General features: G+C 42.4%; 1 protein-coding gene across 1 annotated transcript; it reads left to right on the forward strand.

Annotated features, from left to right (window-relative positions):
• The first annotated feature begins 1,576 nt into the window (after positions 1–1,576).
• bmp16 (bone morphogenetic protein 16) lies at positions 1,577–10,387 on the forward strand. The gene is made up of 3 exons (XM_026372187.1): positions 1,577–2,159; positions 6,779–7,149; positions 7,851–10,387. Exons 2-3 carry the CDS (start codon positions 6,786–6,788, stop codon positions 8,924–8,926), a joined length of 1,440 nt encoding a protein of 479 aa, XP_026227972.1. The 5' UTR covers positions 1,577–2,159; positions 6,779–6,785; the 3' UTR covers positions 8,927–10,387.
• Positions 10,388–15,670: the final 5,283 nt, after the last annotated feature.

Raw genomic sequence — 15,670 nt, forward strand, 5'->3', positions numbered from 1 at the left:
ATACATGCAACAATTTGTGGGTTTTGGGAGATAAACACATTCAAGCACAATGGTCTCAAAGTGGTTTCTTCTGCAAAATGTTTCCTTTTACCATCTATCATAGCAAAATCATAATTATTAAGGTAGGCCGAGGCCCAAATGATGGCAAGCTTTGTTTTGAGATGGTAAAGAGCCCAATTGACCTGATTAGTATTTACTGTTATTTAAACAGACCCCTCACTTAAAATGTTAGGTCAAAGGTCAGAATCATCAGGGGTTAGTATGAGTTCAGTCAAGGAGTCATGGTGAATGTTTACTTACTGGATATTAAGGTTTTAATATCTGCTGAAGATCACGTTATCTTCTCACTTTGCTTGAAATTGTAGATATTGCGTTGAGTGTAAGGAGGATGTGCAACAATGTACAACTTGACAATTTATTACTCTTACATTACATCATGTCTTCTCTTTTGTCATTTCATTAAATATAAAAGTGTCCAGAGTCTGAAAACAACTGATGTGTGGTAATTATTAGTGCAAACCTTTTCCCGGAACAGGTGTGTATGTCTGTGTGTGTTGCGAGAACAGAGCGAGTGTGTTTCGTGTGTGAAGTTACTCTGCACTGGAACAATCACTCAGTCTCAGGATGAAAGAAGTCTGTGAATGAATTTTGTGTGCGTTTGTACGAGAGTGGACGGGAAGAACAAGTGGAGGGGACAGAGGGGAGGAGCAGGGGGGACGTGGGCAAGCGTTCCTCCAGATGAGATCTAATATGTGAGACGTTGCATCCTAAAGAGACATTTTCTCATGGGCTTACCCCATGAATACAAATTCAGCCCACCACCCGCTCTGCACTGGAAGGACGGACACACCTTGCTTCAACCCATAGTGGAGAAGTACAAGCTGCTTTTTCCTTTTTTTAACCTCTCCTTTTACTTCCATCCAATCACAACACTCAGTTGTGGTGACTTCATGGCAGCGCTTATGAGTCATCCATTCATACCTTTGGCTTGTAACTGAAACTGTTTGCTCTCATTCAGTGTCATGGGGCCTTGTATTTATAATGACGGAGCGATTGCCTGCGAGCATGTTGGCCGAAACATAAAATGGTGCCAACGAAAAGCAGCAGGTGAGTTTGTTAAAGGCGGAAATGTGGAACATAATTAGTCTTCTTCTGAGAGCTGATCTCAGGGTTATCTGGACTGTGGTTACGCATGTGAGTGTGTGTGTGTGTGTTCGAGTGTATTTTGTTTTGTTTTACTTTGACTGTGTATGCAGAAGAATATCTGTATAACAGTATTTGTGCTTTAGTTTGTTTGCTTTGCACACGTGTGTGGGTGTGTGTGTGTGAGAGAGAGAGAGGGAGACAGAGAGAGAGAGCACAGATAGAAGAAGGATATAACAGCCTGTAGATGAACAGAGGCCGACCTCAGTGACATCACTATTTGGGTGGATCCAAAGATCCAAACGGTGGAAAGTCAATTAGAGTTAAACTGAGTTTACCAAGTGGACACTTAGTAAAGCAGAGGAAAAAAGCAAAAGAAGTGTATGTGGAGGTGTGTGTGAGTGCATGAGAGAGAGAGAAAAAAGCAGGAGAGAGAGAGAGAGAGAGGGGAAAAGGGGAGGAGATACAAAAGGGAGGAACAGAGTGCAGAGGAAGGGAAAGAGACATAGTAAGGAGGTTTAGGAACAAGAGGAAGTTGTTGCCAGTGATACAGTACAGAGAGACAGACTAGCACAACTCATTTTTCTCCTGCAGCTTCCATGACAGCAGTGGTATCAGTGTGTTTTAAAAAACCAGAAGTGGAAGTGCAAGCGACAGAGAAAGGGAGTTGCCTACTATCAGAGGTCAGGCAGGCAGGCAGAAGGGAAGCCGGTGGATGTTTTTAAGAGTTTGCTTATCTGACACTGACAACAGGATGAGAAGCTGAGCAAGGGAGCAGAGAGGGGAGAAAAACATGGAGCAAGCAGCATTACCTACAGCCCATGTACACAGGAGACACAGGAGAGACAGGAACCAGTCACCCTGAGAGAGGTAAAGAGAGAGAAGGGAGAGAAAAAGAGGTAAATAGTGCATCTTGTCCATTCTGTCCAAAGGAGCAGGAGCGAGACCAAAGGGATCGTAACACTGGAGCTCAAGGATAAACCATGGACTCTGCATACAGCCCACCACACCTGGACGTGAGTACTACATCTCTATGCCTCTCACACATACACACAAGCACACACTCACACACACACGTCTGTCTGTCAAGCCACAGGCCACAGGAACTGCACTGCTGAAACCATTAGTCAGTCTGGGGAAAATCGCACACACACACACACACACACACACACCTACACTCATGCACATGCATGCACCTCTGGCACACTGTGTTGCTCAATCAAAATCTTGTCCGGTAAGCAGCTTGTCCAAGAATAATGTGCGCATTACGAGTTCAAAGAGCATAATGCAACTCACCACCTCTGCTACACACACAGTATGAATTGGCCACGAGTGTTAACACTCAGCAGCTTTAATGTGAAAAGCAGAGTTGTGTTTTGGTTCTGTGTTTCACATCGGTTTAGCTGTCAGACGCACAACGAGGGCAGTCTCCGAGCTTTCAGTAGCCACAGGCTGGACGTGTCAATATTTCCACTGATGCTTTTGCATTGCTGTGCCTCAGCGGGGGCCTCCTGTTGACCACAATGCACTTGGATCACCGTGAACCTGCAGGCATCCCAATCGCTGAGACAAAAGATGAGACACGCACAAAAAAATGAGGAGGAGAGAGACAAGTTGTAAATGCACAGAGACCTGTTGATGCTCGGCTCAAGCTCGCACAAGTATGACAGCATGCGTGTGTGCTGCAGATGTGATAGCTGATGAGACAAGGGGAACGGGTTCCAGTTACGCTGTGAAAACAGGAAAGTGCTGGATTTGCTGCACTCCTGAGTGTCCACCAAACGGAACCTATGTGCCTTAATCTATTTCCAACCGCTCGCGTATATTTACGACCCAGCTCCTCCACAGTTATACATCTTGACGTCCGTTTCTGTGGACGTGTTAGTGCTCACTCTGCCTGGCGGTTGGTATGTGTTTAAACCCTGTACTGTTCTTTGCATGGACACATGTGCATCTGCATGTGTGTAGCAGAAACAGTGATTTGAAGTTTGGGTCATTAGCCTGTTAATCGGTCCAGCTGGGATGAATTACAGCGGTGTTGTAATAGAGTCCAATAAAACCCTGTAGCAGCCTACCTGGAATATTACTCTAATGATTTCATGTGTTGCACCTCAGAAAGCAGAACTGCAACTCCATTTGCAACTGTTTTGATCATTTTTCACTCCACCCAATTATATATGAACTCCTCAGCTCAGACTCATGCATTAATGGCCAGTCAAGCATGGGGAATACTGTGCAATCATAACCTCACAGTTAATTATACAGACTATGGCGTGTAAGCTCACTTTATGTGTTACAGTATATGGGCCTCTACGGAAAAAGAGCGGCGGTGATACAGCTGTATCCTCTGAAATGTTCTCAGGTGTGTATGTGTACACTGTATATCACATCTGGGCTCGCGAGGCTGTCCGACATGACATATTTTTGAGTAAGCTCAGAGCGAGAAAATGAACCCAGTGACATGTATGCTGCACGTATCATGTTCTGAAAGAATGGTACAGCAGCTTAGAAAAATGAGAGGTGGAGGGTGGAGGGGGGATCAGGGAGAGTGAGAGGAGGAATTTGGGAAAAGAAACACGGGAAGAACAACAGGAAGGGAAAGTTGAGGGACCAGGCGTAACATGAAGACAGCGGCTGTGGATAAATCAGCCGGCTGCAGTGACATGCTGGCCCTCTTGCCCAGCAACAGTCCGCCGCACTCTTCCGCAAAAACACCATTCATTTAAGGCTTAGGTAAAAAAGAGCAACATTATTAGGAGAGAAGGGAAGGGAGAGTGGGAGATGGGGATAAGAACATATAACATCCACAGATCCATAGATTGAGAAGAAAGTCAGAAAAATATATAAGAAGGGGAAACTAATAGAAAATAAAGTAACAGTATAAGAAATCAGAAAAGAAAAAGGACAATACAATATGACAACGCAGATGACAAAGCAAAAGGACAAAGTTCAGGAATGCAAAGAGGAAGGAGGAAGAGGAAAGCGAGCAGTGTTTGAAATAAACAGATAAAAAGAAAGGTGGCAGTTAGAAACAGACATCAAAGGTCAGGGGTTTTAATCAGTGAGTTTTGCGAACACAGGGAGGGTCAACGACGACGCTCGCCAGGGTCACAGCAACTGTCTGCTCAGGAGGTCAGGTCACATCTAATATGTCTAATAAGCTGAGTCGCCTGCGTGCACACAGGGGAATGATGCACGAACACGGCTGATGAACTTCAGACCTTCACTTCGCGTTGCCCCTGACCCTTTCATCATACAGCTCTCTTCCTAATACTCCCCAAGAGCATTTGATTAGTCCAGATTCATGACACCCAGCAAAAATAATAAAAAAGAAACAGTATAGAGACAGGGATAGTGATAGATAAAATCAGACAGTGTGGGGGGAGGACAATCATAAAAATGTCAGCTTGTTGACAGTGTGGGTGGCACACTGATGCACATGACACATAAAGATGCTGGAACCTCTTTGTCTGGTTTAAATTGGATAGAATCAGTCATAACACAGACCCCCCAGGGAGAAGACAGAGGGTGTATGTATATCAAAGTGATGGGTGGCAAACTGGCCCCTGCTTGCAGCTTCTTTCTCTGTTTTCATGTGTTTGTTCTACTTCACACAAGCTGAGGCACACCCTATTGTGTGACGAGCGAACCTTTGAACCTCGGAGTCACCTGGGTGGTTTTGTAGGTGAGGAAAGTACAGGAGAGAGGTGGTGTTGTTGTCCTTAATCTGCTTTACAAGCTTCTATGGTATATGGGAGAGGCTGTCCAGCAGAGTGTCTAATCTGTAATTGTCCACTGTGTTGCCTCAGGTGAAACAGCCATGGGTGGGGCTGCCAGGGTTTAATGGATGGCTAGCAACAATCCCACGCTTGGAGGTGGTTTATTTTCCCAGGCCTGCTCTTTGAACCGTGTACCACACAAACAACACACATGTACACAATCACACAAGCATAAAAATTTGCACACCTTCACACCTGTGACCTTCTTCTAACCCCCTTTTCTAACAGAGTGGTAAGATTAGCATCCATTACAGTGTCATTATGTCTTCGCTCAGCTATAAACACATCTGTTATCTTGCCGTAGAGGGCTTAATCGGTTCTGTGTCCCTTAGCGAGATTAGATAAAGAGATTGAGGAGGGAGATATGAGAGTTTTTCCCTTGACACACGGATCTCTTTTAAAAAAAGGGTCATTTACGTTTGTCAAGGGGGACAACAGGTAAATGGTTCTTTTCTATATTTATTTTATTGTATAGCACTTGAGCAATTGAGTTGTGCCTGACCGATCAACCTTTGCTCCTTTGCTCCGACCCCAACCTCTTCATGCCAAGAAGGCTGTGAATTTGCTGCTTTCTAATTACCGACTCAGTTATTAACACCTGCACTAGGTGTGACCCCTGTCTGTGGCTGTGTTCCCATACTGAGAAAAACCTAGAGGGACATATGCTGATCACTTGTTATGAGACAGCTTAAGGGGAGTTAACTTTCCCAACACAGTTAAAGGAGCTGTGTTGTGGCATCTGTGGAAATTTGGTCAAAGCTAATGATGCAGGCAGGGACAAAACATCAAAGTCATTTGCATCACACAAAACACTAAAGCACACCATTTGCTATTCATGTGCAGCTTGTCTGCAGATTTTGGCTGTGAAACGAGGCAATGTATCAAACACACAAGTCCTACAGTCATGTACTCGTGGCAAAAACCTTGGCACACATTTGCAGATTTAATACTAGCTTATGATAATGGCTTGTTTTATTTTAAAATTTGATATCCGTATACTTCATATATGCACACACCCACCTAAGGAAAAGGGAATAAGTGTATAGTTCAGATTGTTCATGTCAAAGTTTTTCTCTTTCCTTTTGACAGTATACGTCAGTCTCTCCAAAGCGAGACTAGCTTTCAGTTCCTCTGTCCATATTCCTGTTGAGGGTATGTCTATATTCTTCCAGAAAAGTGCTATTATCTTCCTGGTCTGCATAGGTCCAAAGTCAATGAGCAATAATAGCTGCAGTCTAACACTTTCAAACAGCAACAACAGAACTTTTCAGTAATGTAAACAGTGTCAGTTCACATTTTCTATTGTGATCATTTGGAAAAGAAAAACACCTAAAAACTGTATGTTGAGCACCTGTAGGTAAAAACGTGAATTAAAATAAATGTATCTGTAATTTATGGTTAAATTTTAACAGGTCCTGAAAAAATGTTTTTTAATCATATATGAAAACTACTCAGTGTTTCAGTACCATACTGACCGTACGACTTCATGTGGACAGTAAATTTCTTGAGCATATGCCACATGAACGCTGAAGACTAATGAGAAACTAGTGTGTCCAGGAAATAGATGACATACGCATGATATACAGAGACCAGGAGCATCTCATAGCAATTATGTCTTTTGCAGATTTCTCAACCAATACATCAATGAAATACTATATTTCAATAAAATACTGTGCATGAACATGTTACTTCCAAGCACCTACATTTAAAAGGACAGAGGAGTGCCATGCAACATGCCTCACAAGACTGGTATTCTCTTTTTTGTCCACCCATTTTTCAATGTACCACTTCCTCTCATGTTTCTCCCTGACACATGTCCTCCAATCATCTCTCCTTACCTCCCTGTCTCCCCCCAGTTCCACCATGTTCCCTGCTAACCTCCTGCTCCTCATGGTCCTGCTGCTACCTCAAGCCTCGTCTGGTCGCCAGGGTGGAGACACCAGCGAGATCTATGGCAGGGTGTCTCCCGCACCTTCCTCTTTATCACAACCACCAGCTGGTTCCCTCCTGGAGCCCAGTCTGGCTCAGACCATCCAGAGTCTCCTCCTGAACCGGCTGGGCCTGCAGTCACAGCCAGAACCTCGACCTGGAGTGCCAGTGCCCCAGTATCTCTTGGATCTTTACCGCTTCCACCAGCAGCAGTACCATCTAGTGGAGGACCCCTCGTTTAACTTCCCAAGTCAGCACATTCAGCAAGCCAACACTATACGCAGCTTTCATCACAATGGTACGATCACTGCTACATCACGATGCCATACTGCGAATGCTATTAATTTGAGTTCTATTGGATGTGAAACAGCGATGAAAATATGTGATTCATAGCAGATTTAGTGGAGATTGCCCTTTCAGGTTTATCACATTTATGACAGTACCAGGTGTTTTGTGTGACTCATCATTTAGCAATCTCAACAATAAATAAACTCTTAGATAAGAGTGATTGTAAAGTCGTCTTTCTAAATGTGTGACAACATATTTAAACCTATCTCACACTGAAAGGAATTCGGACTGGACTCTGCACTGCAGTGATTATGACTGGATTAACCTGTAAGGGTCCCTGGGGCAAACATTTGCTTATAATGCCCCTAGAGCACCTCCCTTATTCTTTGCAAGTCTCCTGTCACATCCAAGCTCCCATTAATTTCAAAGCACCCGGAATACAGTTCAATACATTACTCAGCTCATGTTTGTGGTAATTTTACTAAGCACAGTTTATATACACTAAATTTTCAGCTACCTTTATCACCCTTATTTCCCGTATCAGTTATTTGTTAATAGATATTTGTACAGCATTCCTGGTTTTAAAAGATCCAGCAAATTACAAATCAAACAAAAGTAACTGGTGTGTGAAAAGGTCGCAGATTTCCAGTCAAATAACTCCAAATTTTGAACCACAATTTAAACTCTTGACTGTTTTTGTCTTTCTCTTAGAGCCCCTTGGAGACAGACCCATAACAGAGGATCATAAAAGAGTTCATATCTCCTTCAATATCTCCTCCATCCCTCAGGATGAGAGGGTGCTCTCAGCTGAACTTCGGCTCCTTCGCAATGACAGAGCTTCTCTGGGCCCTGGGCCTCACAGACTAAATTTATACCTCTCTGAGTGCCATGAAGACCCTGAGCCCACCCTGCTGGAGACAAGGTTACTCACCACTGGCCTCCACAGTTATAAAACAGATGGTTTCTGGGAGGCTTTTAGTGTAAGTGCAAAGCTCATCCATGAGGCTCTTGCTAGGAGTGGCAGCCTGCGCTTCCTCCTGGAGGTCAGGCCTGAGAACAGCACCTCCACGCTCCCAGGCCAGAGTCTCTCCTCTGCTGCAGGTGAGGAGGAGCCCAAGAAACACAAAGAGGGACACCTGAGGGTATGCAGGTCTGTGGGGCAGGACGACCACAGCTGGGCGCAGGAGAGACCCCTCTTGGTAACTTATAGTCATGATGGGCACGGTGAGCCTTTAGTTAAACATGGCAGGAGGACCCAGAGTGGGGGCCAGAGGATAAGAGGGAGAAAAGGAACAAAAGAGAGGGCCAGGAGCAGCAGCAAGGGTCTCAAGAGAGACCAAGACTGGGGTAGGGCCAAAAAAACAGGGTATACAGTGCAGGGCCGGGTGGTAGATAAAGGTGGTCTCAGTTGGAATGAACGTGGAAGGGTGAAAAGAAATGGTGGTCGGGCTGCAAAACTGAAACGCCTTTCCCGCAACAGATGCCGCCGTCATCCCTTATACATAGATTTCAATGATGTTGGCTGGCACAAGTGGATCATCGCTCCCAGCGGCTATGACGCCTTCTTCTGCCTGGGAGAGTGTCGCTTTCCTTTGGCCGACCACATGAACTCCTCTAGCCACGCCATGGTGCAAACTCTGGTAAACTCTGTGAATGGAGCCGTGCCCCGGGCCTGCTGCGTCCCCACCTCACTCAGTCCCATTGCCTTGCTCTACCTGGACTCTCAAGACAGAGTGGTGCTGAAGAATTACCAGGACATGGTGGTGGAGGGCTGTGGATGCCGGTAGTGGGCAAGACAATTCACCCAGAAAAAGCTAGAGATGGATGGAGGACCACTGAGGGAATAAGAGAAAGTGAGAAGCATGAAAAGACAGACAGTGAGAAGACATCGAGACTGATGCAGCAGCATAAGAAGGATGGTCGGACAGAATGGATGTGAGGGAACAGATTTATCATTACCAGTAGCAAGACAAGTGTCAGACATGGACAGAGAAAGACAAAGAGTGAGAGAAACAGAAATAATCTGCTTCACATTTGGAGAAATGATTAGATAATAAGACACAGGAGGATGTCCAAGCAGAAATATTGTCAAAACACAACTAAACTGCCAGGAATTATTTTTGTTCTGTTCCCATTTAGCTACGATGCAGCTGCACCGTCAGCTGACAGGCTGCTTGTTCTACCATAAGAAGCCAGTGCTTTGACATCAGAACGTGTTCCAGTGTTTTCCACTCATCTCACCCTCTCACAACTGTCTGACAGGCACGTGCTCGTGTTAAGCTGTGGTAGCAGGCAGCGAAAAAATGGTTAATGGATATTGAGAGCAGGCTTATGTGGACATGTATTTTGAGCTCTGGAGCCGAGTTTACACAAATCTGTATCTTTCTGATGGACTTAAGTGATGATCAACAGCATTAGCAATACGACAATGGCACCAGCATGACATTTAAACTTAGTGTGACAGTGTTGTGTCTGCAATATTTAAAGCAAGAAGTAGGAGGCATCTGTTTTTATGAGCATCAATGACCCCTACATCACAAGCTATTTAAAACCACAACAATAATGCTGAGGAATTATTATGCTATTGTTGGAATGTACTATTATCACTATTATTTAAAAAAAAAACAGACTTTTTTGTACATTTATTTTGCAGATATGAAGAAAATCCAAGTGATGGTTGTCTTGTGATTATGCATAATTCCACTGAATGGCAATTCTAACTTATAAGACACATGACGTATTTAAATAGCAGCAATATGGTGTATTTAATCTTGAAAATATTTAAGATACCTGCACTCAACAGAGCAAAAACTAAAAGCCTTCCGTCCACATAAAGTAAGTTGCAATTAACTTTACATCTGTAGAAATGTTCAGTGTATTGAATTAACAGTCTGCATTACTTCAACGTCCCACCTCATCATTGATCCACATGATAGCAGACGTGAGTGGTGTCGCACTTAAAAGCGTAACTAACATTTCAACTGAAAGCTGTGTGTATCGTAGCTACTGAAGTGTGTAACTACAGGTGTCCTTGCTAATTGTGTCTGCATGTGTCAAGAAAAAAAAAAAGGAAGCTGATATTAAAACCGGGACTTCGGTGCCTTCCAAACAGGGGCTTTCAAAGTGTTCTCTGCTGAGCTTAGTAATTGTTTTTCAGTGTTGCATTTTTCTCTCTAAATGGAAACATTTAAGCAACAGCTTGTAAAATGTTTGACAATATACCTCTAATAAACTAAGTAAGCAGCACAGCTGTCATGTCAGTTTTTCTTTGCATTAACCACTGCCTCCTTTCTTGTATACACATATATTTTTCCTCAGTCTACAGTGACTTATTGCCATATTCAGAAAGAAAAGAGAAGCCGGGACAGATAAATCTAAGATCTAAACAGTTTTATTTATATGATAGTGTAGCAAAGGAAGTAAACTCCAATTCTAACATTGAAGCAGCTAAGTTCAAAGCAAGAGGAAATGCCTTCTTCCCACTGCACAAAACCACTGAACTGCTGCATCAGTACACCCCTGTAGATAGCAAACATATGCTTCTGATCCGAGATGTCACAGATACAAACAGAAAGGTCAAACCCACTCTGCTGTCAGGTCTTTGACCTCCATATTCAAGAGCTTTTGAGAATAGTCCTGTCAGCCACCACGAGATGGACCAGCTCAATGCAGCTTAGACGATACTGAGTGTCAAAATATGACTTGTTTGCATAAGGTAGAGTGTATCTGTTATTACTATTATGTTATACAGCTGGATGTATACTATGTATATACAATAGATTTTGTGATTTGCCTGCCATAAAAAAGAAGGCCTGATTTTAAACAAAGAACTGCAAAAAAAATTGAGAAACATTAGATCATGTGATTGTTTCTCATGAGTCAGTGGTTTTGTGCTGTTTTTAAACACATTCTATTAGTGATCCGAGGTTCACAGAGATCCCTTTTTTTTTGTATTATACACATACGCAAAGACAAGCAGGCATTAGCACAATCTGAAGCTATTCCATAATTAAAACCTGGCAGCAAAAGGGCACTTTTTGAAGTACCGTACCTTTAGTTTGTTTACAATTTTTAAACTCATCACCTTCTTATCACATCATCACAGCACCTGTCTTCTCTAGGATTTATACTTTCTTACATCCTTTTTCAAAACAGTTAACACGCATGTCATGCAAAGACCCCAAACAGTAGGTACTTCCCTAATTCTAAACCTCTAATTTGCCTGTAGTATGTGCAACTCCCTGCACAAAGCCCAACTTCTACAGAGTTTCAGCTGACGTACAGACATTATTGCATAATCCTGAAGAATTGGGAATTCATCTTCCGCCCAATCACTGCAAGCTGGCCAAACCCTGATGCAGCAAAGCAGGTCTAAATCACAATTTTTTTCTCGACCATATTTTACGATTGGGAGGATGTTTTCATGATGATATGCTGTGACCTGTTTATGCCAAATGCAGTTGTGTGTGTTCTTTCCTAATAGTTCAATATAGTTTCATCAGTCCAAAAAACATTTTGCCAATACAGCTGTGGAGTATCAATGTGCTTTTTGGCAAACTTCAGGCATGCAACAATGTTCTTATTAGTAAGCAGCAGCTTCCTTCGTGGTGTCCTGCCATCGACACCCTGCTAGTCTGTTGTCTGTTCCTAAAGAATAAGGAACAGACAAAATACGTAGTACAGACAGAAGTTTGAGTGTTTTTTGTCTGTGGAAGTAGCTCTAGTCCACACCCTCAAAATTAATTTCTTTGTTCCTGTATGCTAATGCCAATTAGCTTCTTTGACGTCATTATTCCAAGGGTTCACATACTTTTTCCACTTGCACTATGAGGTTTTTATGGTTCTACTCAATAAAGACATGAAAGATCAGAATGATTTTGTGTTATTATTTCAGGCACATCTTGACTCTTGATAAATATCGGATTACATTTAATGTCAAATGCAGAAAACCATTTCAACATTTGAAAAGGTTCACATACCTTTTCTTGCCACTGTATTTCCCAAAAAAGCACATGCAAACTTTTTTTTTTTACAGTTTTTCCTCAGCACGTCTGTCCACGGTGACAGCACATTTACGTAACAGTACCACATTACATGTACACACAGGCTGAAACAGAACGACCGGACAAAATGATAAAAATGACATTTTTTATACTTTATATTTAAAGCTTCATGTAGTATTTTGTGAAACTGTGAAATTACCAACTAGAAGAATCTATTAATTTGACATGGTGTTGTTTGAGCAAGTAATTTGCTTTGCTGCATGTTTTACTATTTTTTTTGTTTTGTTTTAGAACATTTTGCAAACTAAATGTCATCATCATTTTGGCCGGTCGTGTTCTGTTTCAGCCTGTGTGTACATGTACTGTGGTACTGTTTCATCAAAGTGCTGTGTGATGTGTTGAAGAAAACCCGTAAGGTGTTTTTTGTCTTAATTCACACCATTCAACCCTAACATACAGCAGATAAACACTGTATTATCCTTCACTCTGAAACTTAAATGCTGCAGTGCCATCAGGTTTGCATCACAGAGGTCAGCGTATTTCAACTTAACCAAATTTTGACCCCAAATGCAGGAAGAAAACCAGAGCAGTGTACACTTTGCCCAGAAAAGTGCTACCACTCTTTCTATTGATAATAATAGCATTGCTCTGTACAATGTTACACATGTTTAATGAGAAACCGGCCAGCTGCTGTGCTGTTGGAGGAAACTACCCAGACCAAGCTGCACACAGCTGGAATTTTCTGTGTGACAGAGGTAGATAAAGGTGTGATAAAGATGTGCACATATAGATGTCTCATCTCATATGATGTTCACCTCTTGAGGGGTTTTGCAGATAACACTTTTGATTTGTGACAGTGCATTTCATCTCATGGGCTGTGGCACATCATTGTTCACATAGTGGTTAAGCGATAGCCTCTGGCCTTTTTCCTCCATCACTCCGAGTCATTCTTTCACCTACAACCCTTCCTTACTGACTTATTTACTGTGTCTCATCTTTCAGCATCCCATTTGCCTTACTTTTATCTTATTTTCTCAATTACCTGCTCATCACTACACAGATTTCATTTCTAATCTGCTTCATCTGTCAATCTGACCATCAACTCCATCTCCGCTGCTAGATTAGAAATGTGTTAAACAGTGCATTTGTGCAACATGATGAAGTGAGAGATTTAACCGCCTCCCCCAGCCTGCTGTGCACTACTGATTGGATTGCAAAATAAATCACTTACTGTATATATGAATTTGGTTTTGGTGTGCCATGTAATGTGCAGTGGAACAGAAAGACCCAACCAGCTCATCACCCCTTGACCTCTACCTTTATCAGGACTGCGAGGATAGGTCTCGATCAGCTTTACACACCCTGACACTGCTGTTTTCTTCTTTGCAAAACAGCTCAAGTTCTGTCAGGTTGTGTGAGGATTGTGAGTGAACAGCCCTTTTGTGCGCGTCTCATATTATAGAGGGTATGTGGATTATGGATAATCTTCGAGAAAGTTTTTGTGGACCTGTCACCAGAGGACTTGTGTGCACAGCATGAACAACCAGGCGAGTCTGAGGTCATTGCCACCTGAGTGTCCTGGTGAGTTTCATCTTGATGTTGCTTGCTGTGAATCCACAAACCAGCTTATTTCCTACACCCAGCGAGGCACCAGTTGACACCCTTGCACAATTCTACTGAAAAATGTGAGCTTTTCTCTCACTAACATCTGAAACTCTAAACCAGACAGACATTGTGCAACTGTATGTTTTTATCACAACTGCAGCAGCAAAAAGTTGCTATGCAAAACAACTAGGCCTATATTACAGAAACCAAGCTGAATTAAGTTCAAAACCATCACTGACAAATACAACCAGTTAAAAATATGTAACCCACTTAGAGCTGAGCTCGTTACTTTCCATTACTTACGATTGTGTGATTACGAACCAATATACAGACAAAACAGAGCAGAGATAATATGCTAACAGAACGTTACGTTCTACTACTTAGTTGCTTTAGAGTTACCAACCAACATAGCTAACAGAGTCAGTCAGCTAGGACACACCACACTTAACACAGTTCTTTACACAAATTCGATCACTGACTTTTCGAAACATCCTAATAGAAATGTTTATACATTTAAACTGACCTCTGCTGAAAACTGTCTCCATGAAACTAGTGATAAAAGGTGAAAACCTCAAAGCTTTTTAAGCACTGTCCACAAGGTCTGGGGAATTCAAAATACTTTGTCATCACAGAAGTGAACAAATCCTAAAACCATCATCTAAAATCAACAATATTACCTTTAGTTTCTGTCTCACAATAGCATCCAATGCAACCTAAAGTTTAGCTGTGTGATTGGGTGTATTTCCCAGAATGAACTTTAAGGTATGTTCACCTGCTCCCACCTTTTTCTTTGAACCACATTTTTGTACACAGTTGTTAAACTTTTGTTCTGATGGTTTAGCCAGGAGAGTGTCCTGCCCATCCAAGCCTTCGAAGTCATGTCACATTGTCTCTGGAAAAACATATGGGAACTTTACTTCTGAAGCCAGCAAAATATTTTCTGAGACTTCACTCTGTTGTTTAAATTCATTTTCAAAGTTTTCCCCACAATATTGTTCTTTAAGGAACACATAATTATTGTTATCAACAGTAGGAGTATGGTGGTGGTGGTGGACTGTATCTAATGTTTTTAAGCTTCAGAATCTTTCTGTGTGAAATTTGTGCTCTATGTTAGTGTTGTAAAGTTGTATTTGGGTCATGTAAAAGATTAAAATTCCTAGAAACAACACTGAGGATGTGATCCTGCTGAACTGTATCAGATTTGTCAGCAAACTTCGGTTGAACTTTGGAGCATGCCCCAGTTATTTTATGTCATTTACCAGTAACAACTGTTCAATGTACATGTCAAGGCACGGGGATTGCATGGAGTTCACTGCAGTGCAGTCTGAGTGTAGACAGAGGCCCTGAGGACAGATGGAGAAGGTCTTTTTTGTCCCTAGTGTCTGCTGCAGTCTGACAGTCTGTTCCCCACCTGCCTGATCCACAGAAACTACCCTCCCACCTCCTCATGAGACTAACGGCTGGTTCAACTGTACGACCCACCCACTGTCCATATGACAAATGATATGTATCCATCTATCCATATATAAATTATACCAGTCTAATGGTGTGTGGGTTTGGCAAAGAGGTGCAGCTACAAACTGTGTGCCTGCAGCTAAACTAAATGGTATTTATAAATAAAAACCAAGATCACAGTTATATACTAGCAGAAGAAATGCATCCCAGTACTGTGGGGTCAGAGACCCTTTGCGGGTGCAAAAGATAACCCTGGACATTAGAAACAGTTTTAAATCATGGTAACCCCTTAAGGACACTAAATTGCAGTTCAATACATATAGTGTGTCACACAATAAAATAATAGTGTCTCAAATCACTGCAGCAGATGTGGATGTATCTGCCAGTTGAGCTGCTGCTGCTGCTGCTGCTGCTGCTGAGTTGGTGGTTCAGTCTGGAACACATAAAACAGATAGCAAGGGTTTGGGT

This window comes from Anabas testudineus, chromosome 13 (genome assembly GCF_900324465.2).
Source record: "Anabas testudineus chromosome 13, fAnaTes1.2, whole genome shotgun sequence".
Lineage (NCBI taxonomy): Eukaryota > Metazoa > Chordata > Actinopteri > Anabantiformes > Anabantidae > Anabas > Anabas testudineus.

Coding starts and splice junctions, on each gene's coding strand:
- bmp16 (XM_026372187.1), top strand. CDS start 6,786: ATGTTCCCTGCTAACCTCCTGCTCCTCATGGTCCTGCTGCTACCTCAA. Junction 7,150..7,850: donor ACGCAGCTTTCATCACAATG/GTACGATCACTG, acceptor TCTTTCTCTTAG/AGCCCCTTGGAGACAGACCC.